General features: G+C 45.3%; 1 protein-coding gene across 6 annotated transcripts in view; it reads right to left on the reverse strand.

The window, feature by feature from the left end:
- The window catches only part of LOC119951757 (sodium- and chloride-dependent neutral and basic amino acid transporter B(0+)-like), a 232,723-nt gene that overhangs the window by 60,835 nt on the left and 149,565 nt on the right, over positions 1-22,323 (reverse strand). For all 6 annotated transcript variants that reach the window (XM_038775089.1, XM_038775091.1, XM_038775087.1 and 3 more), the window contains one exon: positions 9,360-9,478. In XM_038775089.1, the coding sequence (XP_038631017.1) occupies positions 9,360-9,478 (119 nt within the window). The remainder of the gene's footprint in view (positions 1-9,359; positions 9,479-22,323) is intronic.

Consider the following 22,323-nt stretch of genomic DNA (forward strand, 5'->3'; position numbering starts at 1 on the left):
TGTATTGCCTTCATTACTCTTCATTGCCTCCAATTTGCTGATTTAAACTCTACCCTACACTAGAACACAGTTAGGAAGCCTATTAACAATGCCCAGCAATATTTCCAGCCCCTTGCTCCGCCAAAACAAATTCTATGGGCTGGATTATCCACTCGCGCTTGCCCTGAGGACGGAAATTCCCAACAAACTTTTAAATTATCTGTAAAACCTTTCATCGTGCCTGCAAAGATTCCCATGACAGGTGAGACCGTAAAATCTGTCCCCAGATCTTGATTTTCTGAGTTAAGATCCTTTCTCTCTCCTGCCCTTATCCTATTCTCGATCATCAGTGTTCTCCTCCTCCTTTTCTATTTTGCCTATTTCTTCGAAAATTCAAGTATCCTGAAATAATTAATTCCCACTCTTGGTCACTTTGCAACCACATCTTTGTAAAGGCAGTTAGATCAGATCTATCAAATTTCATCCAATTTGTAGTGAATGCTCTACACATTCAATGTCTTTTGAGTTTTTTCTACTTTTGCCTCAGGTCAGCTTAGCCACTAATGTTGGATTGACCTTATTGCTCTCACAATTATTCCTGACCCAGCTAGCTTATTTTTATTCAAAATGCTGCTGTATTCTAAAAAAATGCTGATTTAAAATTTCTCATTTCCAGAAACCTCCCCACTACTACCATCATTCTACTCTCCGCAACACTCTTTCTTTGTTGAAAGCCTCGACTAATGCCCAAGCTATTTGCTTCACTTGGAAACTGGTCCCAGTCCAGTTTAAATTGAGCACATCTGAATGAAAGAGCTCAGGTTCTGACGCAAGTAGCTTCTGGAGGCTCCCACATCACTCTTTCAGCTCTGCACTTAACCTTCTCATCTGTTTCTGCTTTTCATAATTGGCACATGATTCAGTTGTTAATCGAGAGATTATTACTTTTGATGTTCTATTTGTTTTACTTTGGTCTCCAACTCCTCAAACGCTTAGTAGAACAACATTCCTGGTTCTCCTCTGTCATTGGTTCCTTAACTGACCAATACAACAGGAAAATTCCCTCCCACTCCCCACTTCTTTTCCAAGCCGTGAATAGATGAATTTAATTTTAGCAGTAGGCAGGACATCCAAGATCCAAAACTCCCAGTCACAGCTGCACAGCACTGTGCCTCACCCATCCTAACTATATTACCCCTATCACTGCCACAGGACAGTGTCTCTCCTGCCGTAACTATACTATCTCCCATCACTGCCACAGTACAGTCTCTCTCCCCCCTCTAACTAAACTATCCCCTATCACAACCACACTACAGTGACTCTCACGCCCGAATGAGATTATTTCCTATCACAACCACAGTACAGTGACTCTCACACTCTAACTATACTATCTCCTATCTATACCACAGTTCAGTGTCTCTCCCACAAAAATTATACCATTTCCTATCACTACCACAGTCCATTATCTCTTCCACCCTAACTAACCCTAAACAGGGGCCTCACGGTAGCATGGTGGTTAGCATCAATGCTTCACAGCTCCAGGGTCCCAGGTTCGATTCTCGGCTGGGTCACTGTCTGTGTGGAGTCTGCACGTCCTCCCCGTGTGTGCGTGGGTTTCCTCCGGGTGCTCCGGTTTCCTCCCACAGTCCAAAGATGTGCGGGTTAGGTGGATTGGCCATGCTAAATTGCACGTAGTGTAAGGTTAATGGGGGGATTGTTGGGTTACGGGTATACGGGTTACGTGGGTTTAAGTAGGGTGATCATTGCTCGGCACAACATCGAGGGCCGAAGGGCCTGTTCTGTGCTGTACTGTTCTATCTATCTATCTAAACTGTCTCCTCTCCTATCACTACTAGAGGACATTATCTCTCCCGCCCTAACTACATTTTATCCTATCGCTACCACAGGACAGTGTCTCTCCCGGCATAACTATATTATCTCCTATCACTACCACAGGATCGTGTCCCTCCCGCACCAAATATACTGTCTCCTATCGCTACCACTGTACAGTGTCTCTCCCGTCCTAACTATACTATCTCCGATCCGGACCACCATACAGTGTCTCTCCCACCCTAACTATACCATCACCTATCACTACTAACAGGACAATACCTCTCCTGCCCTAACTATACCATCTCCAATTGTATCACCACCACAGGACAGTGTCTCTCTTCCCCCCCAAACTATACTACCTTCTATCACAACCACAGGACAGTGTCTCTCCCTGCATAACAATATCATCTCCTATCACTACCACAGGATTGTGTCCCTCCCACACCAACTATACTATCTCTGATCACTACCACACGACAGTGTCTCCCTCACGCTAACTACAATATCTCCTATCTATACCACAGGACAGTGTCTCTCTCACCCTAACTATACTATCTCCTATCTATACCACAGTACAGTGTCTCTCTCACCCTAACTGTACTATCTCCTACCACTACCACCGGACAGTGTCAGCCTCACCCTAACTATACTATATCCAATCACTACCGCACGACAGTGTCGCTCGCACCCTAACTATACTATCTCCTATCATAACCACAGGATCGTGTCACTCCCATCCTAACTATACTATCCACTACCACTACCACAGTACAGTGTCTCTGCCACCCTAACTATACTATCTCCTATCACGACCACAGTACAGTGTCACCCTCACCCTAACTATACTATCCCCTATCACTACCACAGGACAGTGTCTCTCCCGCCCTAACTATATTATCTCCTATCATAACCACAGGATCGTGTCACTCCCATCCTAACTATACTATCCACTACCACTACCACAGTACAGTGTCTCTCCCAACCTAACTATATTATCTCCTATCACTACAACAGTACAGTGTCTCTCCCGTTTTAACTATACTATCTCCTATCACTACCACAGGAAAGTGTCTCTCCCGTTTTAACTACACTATCTCCTATCACTACCACAGTACAGTGTCTCTCCCGTCCTAACTATACTATCTCCTATCACTACCACAGGACAGCGTCTCTCCCGTTTTAACTATACTATCTCCTATCACTACCACAGTACAGTGTCTCTCCCGTCCTAACTATACTATCTCCTATCACTACCCCAGGACAGTTTCTCTCCCGCTTAACTATATTATCTCCTGTCACTGCCACAGGACAGTGTCTCTCCCATCTAACTATACTATTCCCTGTCGCTACCACAAGGCAGTGTCTCTCGCGCCCTAACTATACTATCTCCCATCACTACCTTAGAACAGTGTCTCTCCCGCCTTAATTATACTATCTCCTGTCACTACCAGAGGACAGTGTCTGCCCCACCCTTACTATACCAATATGTATCGCTACCAGAGGACAGTGCCTCTCCCACCCTAACTGTACTATCTCCTATCACTATCACAGGACAGTGTCTCTCCAACCGTAACTATACTATCTCCTATCACTATCACAGGACAGTGTCTCTCCCACCATAACTGTACTATCTCCTATCACTATCACAGGACAGTGTCTCTTCCCCCTAACTATACTATCTCCTATCACTATCACAGGACAGTGTCTCTTCCCCCTAACTATACTATCTCCTATCACTATTTGTGCAGTATGTCCAGGAAGCTTTTCTAACACAGTATGTAGATTGTCCGACCAGAGGGGAGGCCATATTGGATTTAGTACTTGGTAATGAACCAGGGCAGGTGATAGATTTGTTAGTGGGGGAGCATTTTGGAGGCAGTGACCACAATTCTGTGACTTTCACTTTAGTTATGGAGAGGGATAGGTGCGTGCAACAGGGCAAGGTTTATAATTGGGGGAAGGGTAAATACAATGCTGTCAGACAAGAATTGAAGTGTAGAAGTTGGGAACATTGGCAGTCAGGGAAGGACACAAGTGAAATGTGGAACTTGTTCAAGGAACAGGTACTGCGTGTCTTTGATATGTATGTCCCTGTCAGGCAGGGAAGAGATGGTCGAGTGAGGGAACCATGGTTGACAAGAGAGGTTGAATGTCTTGTTAAGAGGAAGAAGGAGACTTCTATAAGGCTGAAGAAACAAGGTTCAGACAGGGCGCTGGAGGGATACAAGATAGCCAGGAGGGAAGAAGAAAGGGATTAGGAGAGCTAAGAGAGGGCATGAAAAATCTTTGGCAGGTAGGATCAAGGAAAACCCCAAGGCCTTTTACACATATGTGAGAAATATGAGAATGACTAGAGCGAGGGTAGGTCCGATCAAGGACAGTAGCGGGAGATTGTGTATTGAGTCTGAAGAGATAGGAGAGGTCTTGAACGAGTACTTTTCTTCAGTATTTACAAACGAGAGGGGCCATATTGTTGGAGAGGACAGTGTGAAACAGACTGATAAGCTCGAGGAGATACTTGTCAGGAAGGAAGATGTGTTGCGCGTTTTGAAAAACCTGAGGATAGACAAGTCCCCCGGGCCTGACGGGATATATCCAAGGATTCTATGGGAAGCAAGAAATTAAATTGCAGAGCCGTTGGCAATGATCTTTTCGTCCTCGCTGTCAACAGGGGTGGTACCAGAGGATTGGAGAGTGGCGAATGTCGTGCCCCTGTTTAAAAAAGGGAATAGGGATAACCCTGAGAATTACAGGCCAGTTAGTCTTACTTCGGTGGTAGGCAAAGTAATGGAAAGGGTACTGAGGGATAGGATTTCTGAGCATCTGGAAAGGAACTGCTTGATTAGGGATAGTCAGCACGGATTTGTGAGGGGTAGGTCTTGCCTTACAAGTCTTATTGACTTCTTTGAGGAGGTGACCAAGCATGTGGATGAAGGTAAAGCAGTGGATGTAGTGTACATGGATTTTAGTAAGGCATTTGATAAGGTTCCCCATTGTAGGCTTGTGCAGAAAGTAAGGAGGCATGGGATAGTGGGAAGTTTGGCCAGTTGGATAACAAACTGGCTAACCGATAGAAGACAGAGAGTGGTGGTGGATGGCAAATATTCAACCTGGAGCCCAGTTATCAGTGGTGTACCGCAGGGATCAGTTCTGGGTCCTCTGCTGTTTGTGATTTTCATTAACGACTTGGATGAGGGAGTTGAAGGGTGGGTCAGTAAATTTGCAGATGATACGAAGATTGGTGGAGTTGTGGATAGTGAGGAGGGCTGTTGTCGGCTTCAAAGAGACATAGATAGAATGCAGAGCTGGGCTGAGAAGTGGCAGATGGAGTTTAACCCTGACAAGTGTGAGGTTGTCCATTTTGGAAGGACAAATATGAATGCGGAATACAGGGTTAACGGTAGGGTTCTTGGCAATGTGGAGGAGCAAAGAGATCTTGGGGTCTATGTTCATAGATCTTTGAAAGTTGCCACTCAAGTGGATAGAGCTGTGAAGAAGGCCTATGGTGTGCTGGCGTTCATTAGCAGAGGGATTGAATTTAAGAGCTGTGAGGTGATGATGCAGCTGTACAAAACCTTGGTCAGGCCACATTTGGAGTACTGTGAGCAGTTCTGGTCGCCTCATTTTAGGAAGGATGTCGAAGCTTTGGAAAAGGTGTAAAGGAGTTTTACCAGGATGTTGCCTGGAATGGAGAGTAGGTCATACGAGGAAAGGTTGAGGGTGCTAGGCCTTTTCTCATTAGAACGGAGAAGGATGAGGGGTGACTTGATAGAGGTTTATAAGATGATTAGGGGAATAGATAGAGTAGACAGTCAGAGACTTTTCCCCGGGTGGAACGCACTATTACAAGAGGACATAAATTTAAGATAAATCGTGGAAGATATAGAGGGGATGTCAGAGGGAGGTTCTTTACCCAGAGAGTAGTGGGGGCATGGAATGCACTGCCTGTGGAAGTAGTTGAGTCGGAAACGTTAGGACTTCAAGCGGTTATTGGATAGGTACGTGGATTAGGGTAGAATAATGGAGTGTAGGTTAACTTCTTAAATGCAGCACGGTAGCATTGTGGATAGCACAATTGCTTCACAGCTCCAGGGTCCCAAGTTCGATTTCAACTTGGGTCACTGTCTGTGTGGAGTCTGCACATCCTCCCCGTGACTGCGTGGGTTTCCTCCGGGTACTCCGGTTTCCTCCCACAGTCCAAAGATGTGCAGGTTGGGTGGATTGGCCATGAAAAATTGTCCAAAATTCTTTGATTAACCTGGGACAAAAGTTTGACGCAACATCGTGGGCCGAAGGGCCTGTTCTGTGCTGTATTTCTCTATCTATCTATCAAAGGACAGTGTCTCTCTCACTATACTATCCCCTATCACTACCACAGGACAGTGTCTCTCTCACCCTAACTATACTATCCCCTACCACTACCACAGGACAGTGTATCTCCCGCACTAACTAGACTATCTCCTATCACTACCACAGTACAGTGTCTCTCCCGTTTTAACTATACTATCTCCTATCACTACCCCAGGACAGTGTCTCTCCCGCTTAACTATATTATCTCCTGTCACTGCCACAGGACAGTGTCTCTCCCATCTAACTATACTATTCCCTGTCGCTACCACAAGGCAGTGTCTCTCGCGCCCTAACTATACTATCTCCCATCGCTACCTTAGAACAGTGTCTCTCCCGCCTTAATTATACTATCTCCTGTCACTACCGGAGAACAGTGTCTGCCCCACCCTTACTATACCAACATGTATCGCTACCAGAGGACAGTGCCTCTCCCACCCTAACTGTACTATCTCCTATCACTATCACAGGACAGTGTCTCTCCAACCGTAACTATACTATCTCCCATCTCTACCACAGGACTGTGTCTCTCTCACCCTAACTATACTATCTCCTATCACTATCAAAGGACAGTGTCTCTCTCACCCTAACTATACTATCCCCTATCACTACCACAGGACAGTGTCTCTCTCACCCTAAATATACTACCCCTACCACTACCACAGGACAGTGTCTCTCCCGCACTAACTAGACTATCTCCTATCGCTACCACAGTACAGTGTCTCTCCCGTCCTAAATATACTATCCCCTATCACTACCACAGGACAGTGTCTCTCCCGCACTAACTATATTATCTCCTATCACTACCACAGGACAGTGTCTTTCCCACCCTAACTGTACGATCTCCTATCACTACCACAGGACAGTGTCCCCCTCGCCCTAACTATACTATCTCCTATCACAATTACAGGACAGTGTCTCTTCCGCCCTATCTACATTATATCCTATCGCTACTGGAAGACAGTGTCTCTCACACCCTAACTATACTATCTTCTATCACTACCGGAGGACATTGTCTGCCCCATCCTTACTATATCAATTCCTATCACTACCACAGGACAGTGTCTCTCCCACCCTAACTATACTATCTCCTATTACTACCAGAAGACAGTGTCTATCCCGCCCTAAATATACTATCTCCTATCACTATCACAGCACAGTGTCTCACTCCACCCCTAACTTTACTATATTCAATCACTACCACAGGACAGTGTCTCTTCCGCCCTAACTATACTATCTCCTATCACTACCACAGGACAGTGTTTCCCTCACCCTAACTATACTATCTCCTATCACTACCCCAGGACAGTGTCTCTCCCACCCTAACTATACTATATCCAATCACTACCCCAGGACAGTGTCTCTCCCGTCCTAACTATACTATCTCCTATCACTACCACAGGACAGTGTTTCCCTCACCCTAACTATACTATCTCCTATCACTATCACAGGACAGTGTCTCCCTCACCCTATCTATACTGTCTCCTATAACTATCATAGGACAGTGTCTCTTCCCCCTAACTATACTATCTCCTGTCACTACCACAGGTCAGTATCTCTTCCCCCTAATTATACCATCTCCTATCACTACCGGAGGACAGTGTCTGCCCCACCCTTACTATACCAATATGTATCACTACCACAGGACAGTGTCTCTCCCGCACTAACTAGACTATCTCCTATCGCTACCACAGTACAGTGTCTCTCCCGTCCTAAATATACTATCCCCTATCACTACCACAGGACAGTGTCTCTCCCGCACTAACTATAGTATCTCCTATCACTACCACAGGACAGTGTCTTTCCCACCCTAACTGTACGATCTCCTATCACTACCACAGGACAGTGTCCCCCTCGCCCTAACTATACTATCTCCTATCACAATTACAGGACAGTGTCTCTTCCGCCCTATCTACATTATATCCTATCGCTACTGGAAGACAGTGTCTCTCACACCCTAACTATACTATCTTCTATCACTACCGGAGGACATTGTCTGCCCCATCCTTACTATATCAATTCCTATCACTACCACAGGACAGTGTCTCTCCCACCCTAACTATACTATCTCCTATTACTACCAGAAGACAGTGTCTATCCCGCCCTAAATATACTATCTCCTATCACTATCACAGCACAGTGTCTCACTCCACCCCTAACTTTACTATATTCAATCACTACCACAGGACAGTGTCTCTTCCGCCCTAACTATACTATCTCCTATCACTACCACAGGACAGTGTTTCCCTCACCCTAACTATACTATCTCCTATCACTACCCCAGGACAGTGTCTCTCCCACCCTAACTATACTATATCCAATCACTACCCCAGGACAGTGTCTCTCCCGTCCTAACTATACTATCTCCTATCACTACCACAGGACAGTGTTTCCCTCACCCTAACTATACTATCTCCTATCACTATCACAGGACAGTGTCTCCCTCACCCTATCTATACTGTCTCCTATAACTATCATAGGACAGTGTCTCTTCCCCCTAACTATACTATCTCCTGTCACTACCACAGGTCAGTATCTCTTCCCCCTAATTATACCATCTCCTATCACTACCGGAGGACAGTGTCTGCCCCACCCTTACTATACCAATATGTATCACTACCACAGGACAGTGCCTCTCTCACCCTAACTATACTATCCCCTATCACTACCACAGGACAGTGTCTCTCCCGCCCTAACTATATTATCTCCTGTCACTACCACAGTACAGTGTCTCTTCTCCCCTAACTATGTTATCTCCTATCACTCCCACATTCTTTTTCACTGCCCCCACCCCCCTCTCCCCGCCCCCACCCCACCCCACTCCCATCCGTATGGCTTCCTGCACAATCTGGCATGGTCAATCATTTACTCTGCAATTTATATGATGATGGCTGGGAGAATTTGAACACGTCCCGCCTGAGCTCACTGCACAATATTAAATATGTCAAAAAGAAATCAACACCAAGTAAGATAGTGCAAGAACTTGGAACCTGGACTAAAAGCTGAAAAATCTGGAAATACTCAGCAGTCAAGGCAGCCTCTGTGGAGAAAGAAACAGGAGTTAATATTGCAGCGCAATGAATTCTCAGCGAAATGGTACCAGTACGTCATGTGGGCAGCATAGAATGCAACTTGTTCTTCAGAGCACAACAGCCATAATACACAAAGAAATGTAGTAATCCAATTAAAGAGTATTGTACCTCTGTTACCAGCAAAAGCCCGAGTACATACAAAACGAAACAAACAACGGCTACCAGCTGAGTGCGTTTTTTTCGTAGTAATGTTGGAAACTCATCCTGAATGCTTGTTACAAGTGTTTCTGGTGAAACAAAAATGGAATGATATCAATCACTAACTGGCACAGAACGAACTAGAAGGAATAATCTCCAGTCCCTCCCTCTTCCCCCTTCTGTTACCCAATACCATCCCTCCTGGACATGGTAATATTTATACTTGGGCTGGACAGTTTCCATCTTGTATTAGTTGAAAAGAGTAATTTCAGCAGGCGTCATTGAACAGAACTCTGGTGAAATGTGCTCCCACAGGAACTGGGCATTCCTACTGCCTGCGCTCACCAGAGCGTGTCAAGTTGGAGACTGGGGTGTGCCTTGTTTTGAGGTGAACAGGTCTCAGGCGTCTTTCTTGCCTTAAAATGTACAAAAAGTTTGGTGAACAAAGTAGGATTGAGGAGATTGAAATCTGTGCCATCAATCACCGGATGATGCACAAAAGATTGGAGTTCACTGTGTGTAGTGTTTGGAATTGAATATAGGTTGAAGGAGATTGCAGGAGGAAGGTAGGACAAGCCAACGCGATATCTTAGCTAAAGGTGAGGGTGACAATTTTTAAAGTTAATGAAATGAAAATCGCTTATTGTCACGAGTAGGCTTCAACGAAGTTACTGTGAAAAGCCCCTAGTCGCCACATTCCGGCGCCTGTCCGGGGAGGCTGGTACGGGAATGCACATGGATCAAGAAATCAATGTGGGACAGTGATAATTGGACCTGACTGCAGAGGTGAATTCAAGGATGACCTACTGTGGCAACAATTGTGAACAAATTGGAACTTATGGGTGAAGGAGGATCAGGAGTGAACTGGGATAGAATTAATGCCTGTGATGATGGCAACAACTTGCATTCAGATAGTGCTTTTAATATGCCGTAAAACTTCTAAAGTTGTTTCACAGCATCACATGCTGACAAAACTTGACACAGGGCCAAACAGGTGACATTTGGACAGGCACCATAAACTTGCATTAAAGTGGTGGCTTTATGGCAACATTTAAAGAGGAGATAGAATTTAGAACGGCTGAAGCACAGGAGGCCATTTGGTCCGCTGTGACCATGTGAGCTCTCTACAAGAGCAACTAACTCAGTTAGACCCACTTCCCCACCTTGTCCCCGTATCCTTGTAAAGCTTTATTTCTCTGGAGGTAATTATCTAATTCCCCTCTGAAAACCACAATTGATGCTGTTTCCACCACAGTCTCAGGCAATCCATTCCAGGCCCTAAACACTCGCTGAATAAAAATCCTTTTCCGCATGTTACCTGCGCTTCTTCTATATGTGTCCCTTGGTTCTCAACCATTCTGCCAATGTGATCTGTCTCTCTCCATCTATTCTGTTGAGACCCCTCATGATTTTGAACACGTCTGTTAAATCTCCTCTCCACCTCCTGTTTTCCATGAAGAGTAGCCCTAGCTTCTCCTACCTCTCCGAATAAATAAGAGAATTCCAAAGTTTAAGGTCCAGATGACAGAAAATGGTAGGGCAAAGGAAGTTACGGATTGATTCGAGGTCGCTACTGAAGGAGGATTGTGGGTCTGCCCAAAGGGGTGGAAGGCCCGAGGCCGACGGAGTATTTTGCCACGATGTTGCCGAAGCTATTGGGGGAGGGGGACGATCCCTCCCGATATGAACTGGATCGGGCTCATCGGTCGTGGAGGCCTGTGCCAAAGGCATGAGCCGCCAAGAGTAGTAACTCTGTTTCCGTAGGTATAGCGTGAAGGAGAAAGTCCTGAGCTGGGCAAAGCAGAAGCGGGTGGTGCAGTCGGCTGGAGCTGGTATACGTATATACCAGGACTTTACGCTGGAGCTGGCGAGGAGGTGGGCAGCCTTCAGCCGGGTGAAGAAGGCACTGAACATCAGCAAGGTGCAGTGCGGCATAGTATATCCAGTTGAAGGTGACCTACAAATCCAAGGATTTTCAGCGGAGGAGTTTGCGAAGGCAGGAGGACTGTGGCAGAATTGAGAATTGGTCATGTACTGATGTAGCCTCATGTAACTTTATTTTTTCACTGCGTGTTGGTGTATGTACTAAATAAGTTGATGCTGTATATATTTGGACAAGGGAAGAGATGGGACTTTCATTTGCATCTACAAGAGCAACTAACTCAGTTAGACCCACTTCCCCACCTTGTCCCCGTATCCTTGTAAAGCTTTATTTCTCTGGAGGTAATTATCTAATTCCCCTCTGAAAACCACAATTGATGCTGTTTCCACCAGTCTCAGGCAATCCATTCCAGGCCCTAAACACTCGCTGAATAAAAATCCTTTTCCGCATGTTACCTGCGCTTCTTCTATATGTGTCCCTTGGTTCTCAACCATTCTGCCAATGTGATCTGTCTCTCTCCATCTATTCTGTTGAGACCCCTCATGATTTTGAACACGTCTGTTAAATCTCCTCTCCACCTCCTGTTTTCCATGAAGAGTAGCCCTAGCTTCTCCTACCTCTCCGAATAAATAAGAGAATTCCAAAGTTTAAGGTCCAGATGACAGAAAATGGTAGGGCAAAGGAAGTTACGGATTGATTCGAGGTCGCTACTGAAGGAGGATTGTGGGTCTGCCCAAAGGGGTGGAAGGCCCGAGGCCGACGGAGTATTTTGCCACGATGTTGCCGAAGCTATTGGGGGAGGGGGACGATCCCTCCCGATATGAACTGGATCGGGCTCATCGGTCGTGGAGGCCTGTGCCAAAGGCATGAGCCGCCAAGAGTAGTAACTCTGTGTTTCCGTAGGTATAGCGTGAAGGAGAAAGTCCTGAGCTGGGCAAAGCAGAAGCGGGTGGTGCAGTCGGCTGGAGCTGGTATACGTATATACCAGGACTTTACGCTGGAGCTGGCGAGGAGGTGGGCAGCCTTCAGCCGGGTGAAGAAGGCACTGAACATCAGCAAGGTGCAGTGCGGCATAGTATATCCAGTTGAAGGTGACCTACAAATCCAAGGATTTTCAGCGGAGGAGTTTGCGAAGGCAGGAGGACTGTGGCAGAATTGAGAATTGGTCATGTACTGATGTAGCCTCATGTAACTTTATTTTTTCACTGCGTGTTGGTGTATGTACTAAATAAGTTGATGCTGTATATATTTGGACAAGGGAAGAGATGGGACTTTCATTTGCATCTACAAGAGCAACTAACTCAGTTAGACCCACTTCCCCACCTTGTCCCCGTATCCTTGTAAAGCTTTATTTCTCTGGAGGTAATTATCTAATTCCCCTCTGAAAACCACAATTGATGCTGTTTCCACCAGTCTCAGGCAATCCATTCCAGGCCCTAAACACTCGCTGAATAAAAATCCTTTTCCGCATGTTACCTGCGCTTCTTCTATATGTGTCCCTTGGTTCTCAACCATTCTGCCAATGTGATCTGTCTCTCTCCATCTATTCTGTTGAGACCCCTCATGATTTTGAACACGTCTGTTAAATCTCCTCTCCACCTCCTGTTTTCCATGAAGAGTAGCCCTAGCTTCTCCTACCTCTCCGAATAAATAAGAGAATTCCAAAGTTTAAGGTCCAGATGACAGAAAATGGTAGGGCAAAGGAAGTTACGGATTGATTCGAGGTCGCTACTGAAGGAGGATTGTGGGTCTGCCCAAAGGGGTGGAAGGCCCGAGGCCGACGGAGTATTTTGCCACGATGTTGCCGAAGCTATTGGGGGAGGGGGACGATCCCTCCCGATATGAACTGGATCGGGCTCATCGGTCGTGGAGGCCTGTGCCAAAGGCATGAGCCGCCAAGAGTAGTAACTCTGTGTTTCCGTAGGTATAGCGTGAAGGAGAAAGTCCTGAGCTGGGCAAAGCAGAAGCGGGTGGTGCAGTCGGCTGGAGCTGGTATACGTATATACCAGGACTTTACGCTGGAGCTGGCGAGGAGGTGGGCAGCCTTCAGCCGGGTGAAGAAGGCACTGAACATCAGCAAGGTGCAGTGCGGCATAGTATATCCAGTTGAAGGTGACCTACAAATCCAAGGATTTTCAGCGGAGGAGTTTGCGAAGGCAGGAGGACTGTGGCAGAATTGAGAATTGGTCATGTACTGATGTAGCCTCATGTAACTTTATTTTTTCACTGCGTGTTGGTGTATGTACTAAATAAGTTGATGCTGTATATATTTGGACAAGGGAAGAGATGGGACTTTCATTTGCAATGATGGTTCTTTGGGGCTTGGGTATGTATGCGGGGGTTGTGTGCTGAAGGGGATTTCTTGGTTTTCCTGGGACCGGGCAAGGGGGAAGGAGACCCGGGTGGGGGCCTCCACGCTGGCCAGTTTAAGCCGACCAGTGAATGGGAGTGAGGTGGGGGGAGGGTCTGCGGCCATCAGAGCCTGGTAGAACAGGTTCCGGTGAGTCTATCCGGGGTGAAAAGTTGGGGGATGGAACAGAGGTAGGGGGAGGAGTTTACAAGAGGAAATGGAGGGGAGGAGTCTGGGAGGGGTGGGTGGGGGGGGGGCAGTCTACAATTCATGAGTGTCATTCACAGGGGGAGGAGGGGAGGGGGGAGGGGGGAGGGAGGGGAGGTGGACTGTATATGTCAATGGTGACCATAGGTGATTCCTTTTTCTTTTTTCCTTTTCTTTCCCACCTTGGGAGGGTTTGTTTTATTTGATGCTTATATTGTCAGGTGGGCCGTTGTTTGGGGTGGTGGGAGAATGGGATAATTGTTGTTGATAAGGGGATTGACATAGTATTTGTTACCATTTACTCTTTATTGGTGGGGTGTAAATTCTGAAGAAAATGTGAAAATGGAGAATAAAAGTATTTTTAAGAATGAAAGAAATAAATAAATAATACTGGTTTGTTACAATCTTGTGTAGCTTTCTCAGGGAAACAGTCAAACCCTGAAGAACCCCATCTGGACCCCCAACATGGTGACACGGCCAGTGAGCAGAAGACCCAGAAAACCTCCAGGTGTAGACAAGAGACCCAACAACCCTTCAAATCCTTGGAAAAAGGATAAAGGAAAAACTTGGCACATTGCTGGTCCAGCAGATGCAAACTAAGTCACAGACCTGAAGTCCAGCCAACACAGACCAGAATCTACAAGTAAAGCTGCTGAAGCAATAACAGATCCAGAGCTCAAGATAAGCATCAAGTCCACACGACCACAGCCAGGACCATTCCGAAGTGCTGATAGCTTGCAACAGGTTCAACACTCAAACAGCTGGAGAAAGAAATTTTCCAGGCATCAAAATGTTTGTGCAAAAAGAAACAAAAGGATCAGGCTAATACTTTACTCTATGCGAGTGGTGTTATTACCGATGATGTAATCGCAAGACAGGGAGTCGATGAGGCTTCAGGCTCTTAAACGATTGCATTCTCCAGGCATGCAAGTTCGTAATTCAGCATTTGCTAAAAGATTAATTATAGAATGGGCACAATTTCACGAGTGAAAACAAAGACCAGGTCAAAGCATGGATTTGTTCACCAAGGATCTATACAGGCTCACAGAAGATTTGGATTTGTTTATTGCCACGTGTACTGAGGTACAGTAAGAAGTATTTTTCTGCAAGCAGCTCAAACAGATCACTTAGTGCACGAAAAGAAAAGAAAATGAAAAGAAAATACATTTAAGGAATGTTGAGGGGTGAATTGATTCATCATTATATAGTAGTTGGGCTCCTGGATAAAGCTCTATCAGATCTCTTGCAAATGAGACAAATTTAACTTACTAATGCAATACAAACCATGTGGCAGACGGAGCTGAGGAAGCAAAAACAGTGGTTGTTTGTGGAGAAAGTGATGCTCCTTAGAAATGAATGTGTGAGGCCAATCAGTAAGTTGGACAGAAAAGAGAAAGAGCATTAAAGCAGAAGCTCGTAAAATAGATGAAAAGTGCACCAACTACAATTGTGAAATGCTCTCAACGTGGCAGGAAAATCCTGCACAAGCAGGAAGAATACCCAGCAGGGGGGGGGGGCAGAGAGCCATAACTGTGAAATGTTCGGACATTCTAAAATTGTCTACCATTCTAAAACACAAATAGCTCACAAGAAAAAAGATGAAATAGCAAGGCCAAACCAAAGACAGAAATTGAAGGGCCACAGAAATAAGACAAATAACCTTCCTAGGATAAATTAAAGAAAAAAATTACAGGAGCATTAAACCGGAAGTAGATGGCCACCCACAAAGTTTAAATTAGACACAGGACCAGGTGTTTCAGTCTTATCTGATGAAGTAAAGTCGCTTAAAACATCACCTTGTTGCCACCGTCTATTCAGTTAAAAGGTCCAGTAAGGATGACACTGAAGGTCCCTCATGATCATGATGTGTATTTGACTAGTTTTCCTCGATATCCTCACTCGAGTGGAGAAGCAGCAAGAAGAGTTCAAACAATCCGGCGGCGATTAGGGAAGCGAAAGTAAGGGCGTTGGCCCCCTTCCCCATGTGTAGCTCATGCTGCTCCAATGCCCCGAAGATTGCCACTATTGGGCATGGCATCACCCTCAGCTCCACAACTTTGGACATTGCCTCGGAGAAGACTGTCCAGAACCCAGCATACTTGCTGCAAGCCCAAAACATGTGGGTGTGGTTGGCCGGGCTCCTCTGGCACCGTTCATATTTGTCCTCCACCTCCGGGAAGAACCTGCTCATTCGGATTCTGGTCAGATTCTGGAGAATCCTGCTTGGCTGGCGATCAGCAGCACCACCCAAAGCTGCAGACTGGCTTGCTGACCTCTCGGAATTTCTCCACCTGGAGAAGATTAAGTACGCCATCTGAGGGTCAGAGAAAGGCTTCCTGGATAATTGGGGGCAGTTCGTTGACCTGTTCCAAAACCTGTTCGAGGCCAACAACGAGGAGTAAGTCAGGGAAAAGAAACAAAACAAAAAGATGAAGAACCAAAGGATTGCGCAACCCCGGGGGGGGAGAAAAATGGGGAAACCACAAGAGAAGAGGATGGGTGCTGAAACCAATGGGGGGGAGGGGAGGGGGGGGGGGGGGAGGAGGAAGGGAGGATATCACGGGCCGATCCAGAGGGCAGCAAAATGTACGTACAGTTAGTCAAATGAAGGATAAAACAAACCTCTCTGTGAAATAAAGCAAATTAGCGTGGGCAAGAAAAATGGAACGTATATAAGTAACAACTGTTTATAAATTTGAGAAACGCCAATCTCGGAATTGATGAAAAAGAACAAAGATATTAACTTAACCCTTCTCAACTACAGAACCTCACCACTTAAAAACAGGTCCTCACCATCAGAATTGTTGACCGAATATGGCTGTGAACAAAACTTCCAGCGCTCCAACAAATATTGCTGTTATATATGTGAGTTGGCGTTGTTGTGTGCAATGTCTCTTTAAAAACCGAGTCATGTGACATCATCAACTACTTCGCAGGCCATTAGGGAGTCTAGTGCCAAATCTTGCACAATGAAGACCTATTCAATAAATCTCTGTTAATCTTGCATAAAATCCACATGCTTCTGCAATCCTATTTCTTTTGTCCTGTTAGTTTAAAGATACAACTACAACTTTACATTACCTCAGATGAGAGTTTAAAAGTGTGAGGAGCAGCAGCTATGATGCAATCAAGCTCATAAATGCAAATTCAGGCACACAGCATGGGTCTTAAAACTGCCACAGCCCAAAGAGAGAGTGTGGATACAAGACACAATGAAAGATAGCAAAATAACAGAAGGTGATCCAGAGATACAATCTTCTAGAATTGAAATAGATCAAGGAAATATAAGAATGAGGTGAAAACATTGATATCTATACCAAGGAATCTGACAGAAAATTGCGCTTACTGTTCAGGACCAGATGGAGGCAAGTAGCAAGAAAAGATCTGCTGACATCCAATTGGATGAAGAACGAGTGCAGATAGTCCTCAACCTCAAAATGAGGGTAAAACAGGATCACGGAGATTGGACAAGGCATGGCAGAAGCTAACCCTGTGAAGTCTGAGATTTGGGTGGGGGGGCGTAGAAAGATGTATATAGTTGTATAAAGACTTGATGGGAGATATCAAATAAAAGGTTAAAGTCAGAAGCATTTGATGTTGATGTAACTCTGCTGCAATGTAACATATCTGTTACATGGCTAAGTAACAGATATCTGGAGGAAAGAAGAAGTGAAAGCTTGTGTACAGTTACTGAGCTGCACATAGAGCTGTAAATAAATACTAATGGTTTTATGAACTACAGTCCGAAGTATCTTTCTTGGGGTCACAATTAAACCCTAAAAAACCCATCGAGACCCTGAACACAAGACGCAACATAATTGAGGCTGGAGGCAACAAAGACGTAAATGAGGCTTTGAACAGCTGAGGCAGACACAGAGATGGACGATGTTATTGAGATGACAGTCTTCGTGACATGCGATGGAAGGTCAGCCGAGGTTCACACTCTACTATTGCGGTGATATCATGGTTGTGTTGTAATTCACCAACTGACCACTAGGAGGCCTACTAGTATATAAATAAGAGTCAGGTGACCTCAGACTGACTGGAGGGCCGAATGAGAGAGTTGCTTGTGCATGATCATACAGTTAATCATCTGTTGTTTTGTGTATAGTTTACTGAGTTAATGTTAATAAATTGTTTTCAGCTTTAGCTACAGGTGTTCTGGTAACATAAATTAGGCCATTCGACAAGAACATTCCAAGCATGAGGCTGAAACCTGCTTGCCACAGCCTCAGATAGTGGTTATAGGAATTGGTGACTATGAAAATGGGTTTATGCTGGGAGATGAAGACTTCATGGCATGAATTAACCGGGAGCCAATCTGGATCAGCGAGCAGCAGAGTGAGGACAGGATTTGGTGCAAATTTGGACATGAGCAGCAGGATTTTGGGTGAGCACAAGTTTATCAAGAATAATAGGAGATTGGCCAGGGATGCATTGGAATTATAAAATGTAGACATACTAAAAAAAGCATGGATGAGGATTTTAGCTGCAAATGAACTGGGGCAGGGCAGAGTCAAGTGATGGAATATGGGTGGAAGTGAGCAGTCTTGGTGATTGTTTTTTAATCAGCCAAGAGTATGAATGAATATATATCAAGGTGAGATAAATGGAGTTAAGGTTCAGCTTGCCAAATACCTGACTGAATGATGGAGCAGATTTGAGAATCCGAATGGTTGAATCCTGTTCTTTGGAAGTAAGACAATGTGTAGCTTGTGAGTCCATCAATTGCCTTCAACAGCTCCGAAAATGCAAGATACCTGATCCTCCCCATTCTTGCCCCCCCCCCCCCCCCCCCCCACCCCTCATGAACGGGGCATCCTGATCCTAGATTATTTCTGCATAGCCATCTCACAGGCTGGGAACCACTTGGGTTGCCACCCTGCATGCATATCAACTGATGTTGGGTTCATCATTTTAAGGCCCACGGGAAATTTGTATTTCCTATCTCCCAGCTTTTTCAAGTCAGAAGGGTTTTTGTAGACTTCAGAAAATCCAGAAGGAAAGGAGTTTATGAACCTTGGGAGAAGGCTGCTGAGGTGTCAAGAACATTCTGACAGTGTTAAATGTTAAGTGTTAAAGCAGCTTCAATTTATTAGATTATCAAGATGCTGTATTATAAGTTAAATGCATTTTTTTTCTACATTGGTTGATCATGGGCCCTGTCTTGCAAAGGGAAGTTGACTATTATTTAAAAAAAAATAAATTTAGAGCACCCAATTGTTTTTTTTCCAGTTAAGGGGCAATTTAGCATGGCCAATCAACCTAACCTGCACATCTTTGGGCTGTAGGGGTGAAACCCACGCAGACATGGGGAGAATGTGCAAACTCCACACAGATAGTGACCCAGGACCGGGATACGAGCCCGGGTCCTTAGCCCCGCAGTCCCAGTGCTAACCACTGTGCCGCATGCCGACAAAGTTGACTATTACATTGGCCCACATTGTGTAAATGTTGAGATTGTTAGCATTCTAACTGAGACTGTTAACTTTTAAAAAGACATATAAACTGCCCGATAACCAATGCAAATGAATCACACAAGACTTCACATTTTAAAACTTTTATTGTAAATAACAAACTAAAATCAATATCAAGTAAATGTTGTATATTGGACAACTGATACACTAAACTGCAGAAACCACAGGCGGATTCACCGTCCCACCACACCCGTTTACTGGTGCGGCATGCCCCTGCCAGCAGTGGGATTCTCCGTCCCGGCAGCCAGCCAATGGGGTTTCTCATTGTGGGCACCCGTCGGGAAATCCGCGGGCGTGAGCGCTGCTGGCGAAACAGAGGATCCTGCCCGATATTCCTCAGTAACTTCTTAACACAACTGGAAACCCAATGCCACATTTTGATGCTGAGGCACATTCTCAGCAGATATGCAGCCTCATCGTTCAACGTCTCCTAGTATTTTAACAGATTCCCATCTCCCTGCCACATCCGAATGATCCCCCCCCAGTGTCCTTCTAAACAAAATCCCCTTCATTCAATCATCTGAGTGGATTTTCATCAGTGAAGGAACATCTTGGCAATACCTTGGATTTAAACTCTCCACAATCATTATTTCCTCCAACAGGCATTCCATCATCACCAGCACGCTACTTGATGATGAACCTAAAAGCGGTCTTTTTCTCCTGTCAGGCATAGCAACACCTGCTTTGGTCTTCTCCCCTTATATTCCCTGGTCAAATGCCTCTGAGGGTCCACAAGTCTGTAAGCAGCAAGAACAGCTGTCTTCTTTTTTGTGTCCAGGTGTTAAATTTAGCACCTTACTTTCAATACGTTTTAACTTGACCCCTGTCCCCATTGCAAAGCCAGATCACATGGGCATGTCTCTGAGCATTCTTGGTGTGAGGTTACATGCTCCTCTCCACTATTCCATTTCATCTTGAAGCAAATGAGGCAATTTAAAATATAACTGTTGTATAATGACCAGCAGTCATAAGATGCATTAGAGTACTTTTCCCATTTGTGAATATTCATTCAAAAACTGAATAAAACACTGCAATTTAATGATTCTAATGTGATTTCAATATCAAGGGCCCCTTTAAATTGTGAAGATAACTTACCCAGCTTTACTTTTGAGAGAAAAAAGTAGACAGATGCTTCTAGACTGCTTGATGGGCAGGGAATTTGGTGTATCTTGGAAAAAGAAAATGGCCACCTGCTCTTGCAGTTTCACAAGACTCCTTTGCTTTTTTTTTGAGTACCCAATTCATTTTTTCCAATTAAGGGGCAATTTAGCATCTTCAATCCACCTACCTTGCTGTGCTGTTTAGCACAGAGCTAAATTGCTGGCTTTGAAAGCAGACCAAGCAGGCCAGCAGCACGGTTCAATTCCCGTAACAGCCTCTCTGAACAGGCGCCGGAATGTGGCGACTAGGGGCTTTTCACAGTAACTTCATTTGAAGCCTAATCATGACAATAAGCGATTTTCATTTCATTTCAACTTTGGGTTGTGGGAGCGAAACCCACGCAAACACGGGGAGAATGTGCAAACTCCATATGGACAGTGACCCAGAGCCGGGATCGAACCTGGGACCTCGGCACCGTGAGACTGCAGTGCTACCACTGCGCCACCATGCTGCCCTCCTTTGCATTTATGATAGTTTGTTTTATATCTGAGGTATTATGAATGCTTGACGGAATTTCAAAAGCTACAGAACCACTTATCTCAGAAGGGTATGTGTGTACAGTTTGATTTGACAATTTTAAGAGATTAATAAAGGGTTATATGTCTTTGGTATGGTGTCTGGACAGATTTTTGTCTTTTTTACAACAAATTTGTTAAGTTATGTCTTTTGGAATAACACAAGCTGCCATTTGATGCAGTTTTGAGTAAAAGATCCTCCAGACTTTGAAGTGAGTTCAATGTGTTTTATTGAACTATTAGCACAGTTCTCAATGAGTTCAACTCTCTGCTAATCTAAATGTAGTAACTCAGTCTAACTGAACCAGCCTTGCTCTAAGCCACGTGCTGGGGTGTGATGTCTCACTCTGTAGATGTTGGTCTGTGGAAAGAGTGCCTCATGCCTTTTATCGTGAGATACCACCCCTGAGTGTCCTGAATGCTCATTGGTGGTGTCCTATTCTATGTGTTCATTAGCTGCATGTTTGCATATCATGACATCTCCCCTTTTTTTAATGTTTTGTTTGCGTATGTGAATGTATTTACATGTGAATGAGTCTGTCTAACGTGACTGGCGGAGGACAACAGAACAGAGCAAACAAAACAAATGTTCATAAGTCCAGTCTCTGAGTCTTGCGTCTGATCCTGGTCGACCACCGGAATGATGAAGGTGGGGATGACGGCGCCTTGACAGGCGGGATGGAAGCCTGACTGGTAGCCTCATGGTGCGAGGTATCAGGAGGTGGCAATTCAACATATGGAAATGGAGGAGAAAGTAGTTGCGGGCAGGCAACTTTGCGCAGTGCCCATTGATTCCTTCGCATGGTGGAGCCATCAGCCATACGTACAAAGTAAGAGCGGGACGCGGCCTGCCGAACAACATCATACAGTATCTGGATCCTGACAGAGTCTGCCGGGGATAGCATGACCAGATCGGTGGCATGGGCATCATAGTACTGCTTTTGACGGTCTTTGAGCTGCTGCACCTTCTGCAGCACCGGGAGGTGATCCGGTTGGGCAAGTGTATGGCTGGAAGCGTCGTTCACAGGTCCCTGTTCATCAGGGGTTGAGCCGGCAACATGCCAGTGGACAATGGAGTTGCCTTGTACGCGAGCAGTGCAAGGTGTATGTCAGAGGCAGAGTCCGCGGCCTTGCAGATGAGCTGTTTCACAATGTGCACCCCTTTCTCGACTTTTCCATTGGACTGCAGATAGTGTGCATTGGAGGTGACATGCTGGAAATTGTATGACCTGGAAAACGTGGACCATTCTTGACTGATAAAGCACGGGCCATTGTCGCTCATGACGGTGATTGGGATGCCATGCCTTGAGAACATCTCCTTACAGGCTTTGATGACGGTCCG

Source organism: Scyliorhinus canicula, chromosome 17 (genome assembly GCF_902713615.1).
Source record: "Scyliorhinus canicula chromosome 17, sScyCan1.1, whole genome shotgun sequence".
In the NCBI taxonomy this organism is placed as follows: domain Eukaryota; kingdom Metazoa; phylum Chordata; class Chondrichthyes; order Carcharhiniformes; family Scyliorhinidae; genus Scyliorhinus; species Scyliorhinus canicula.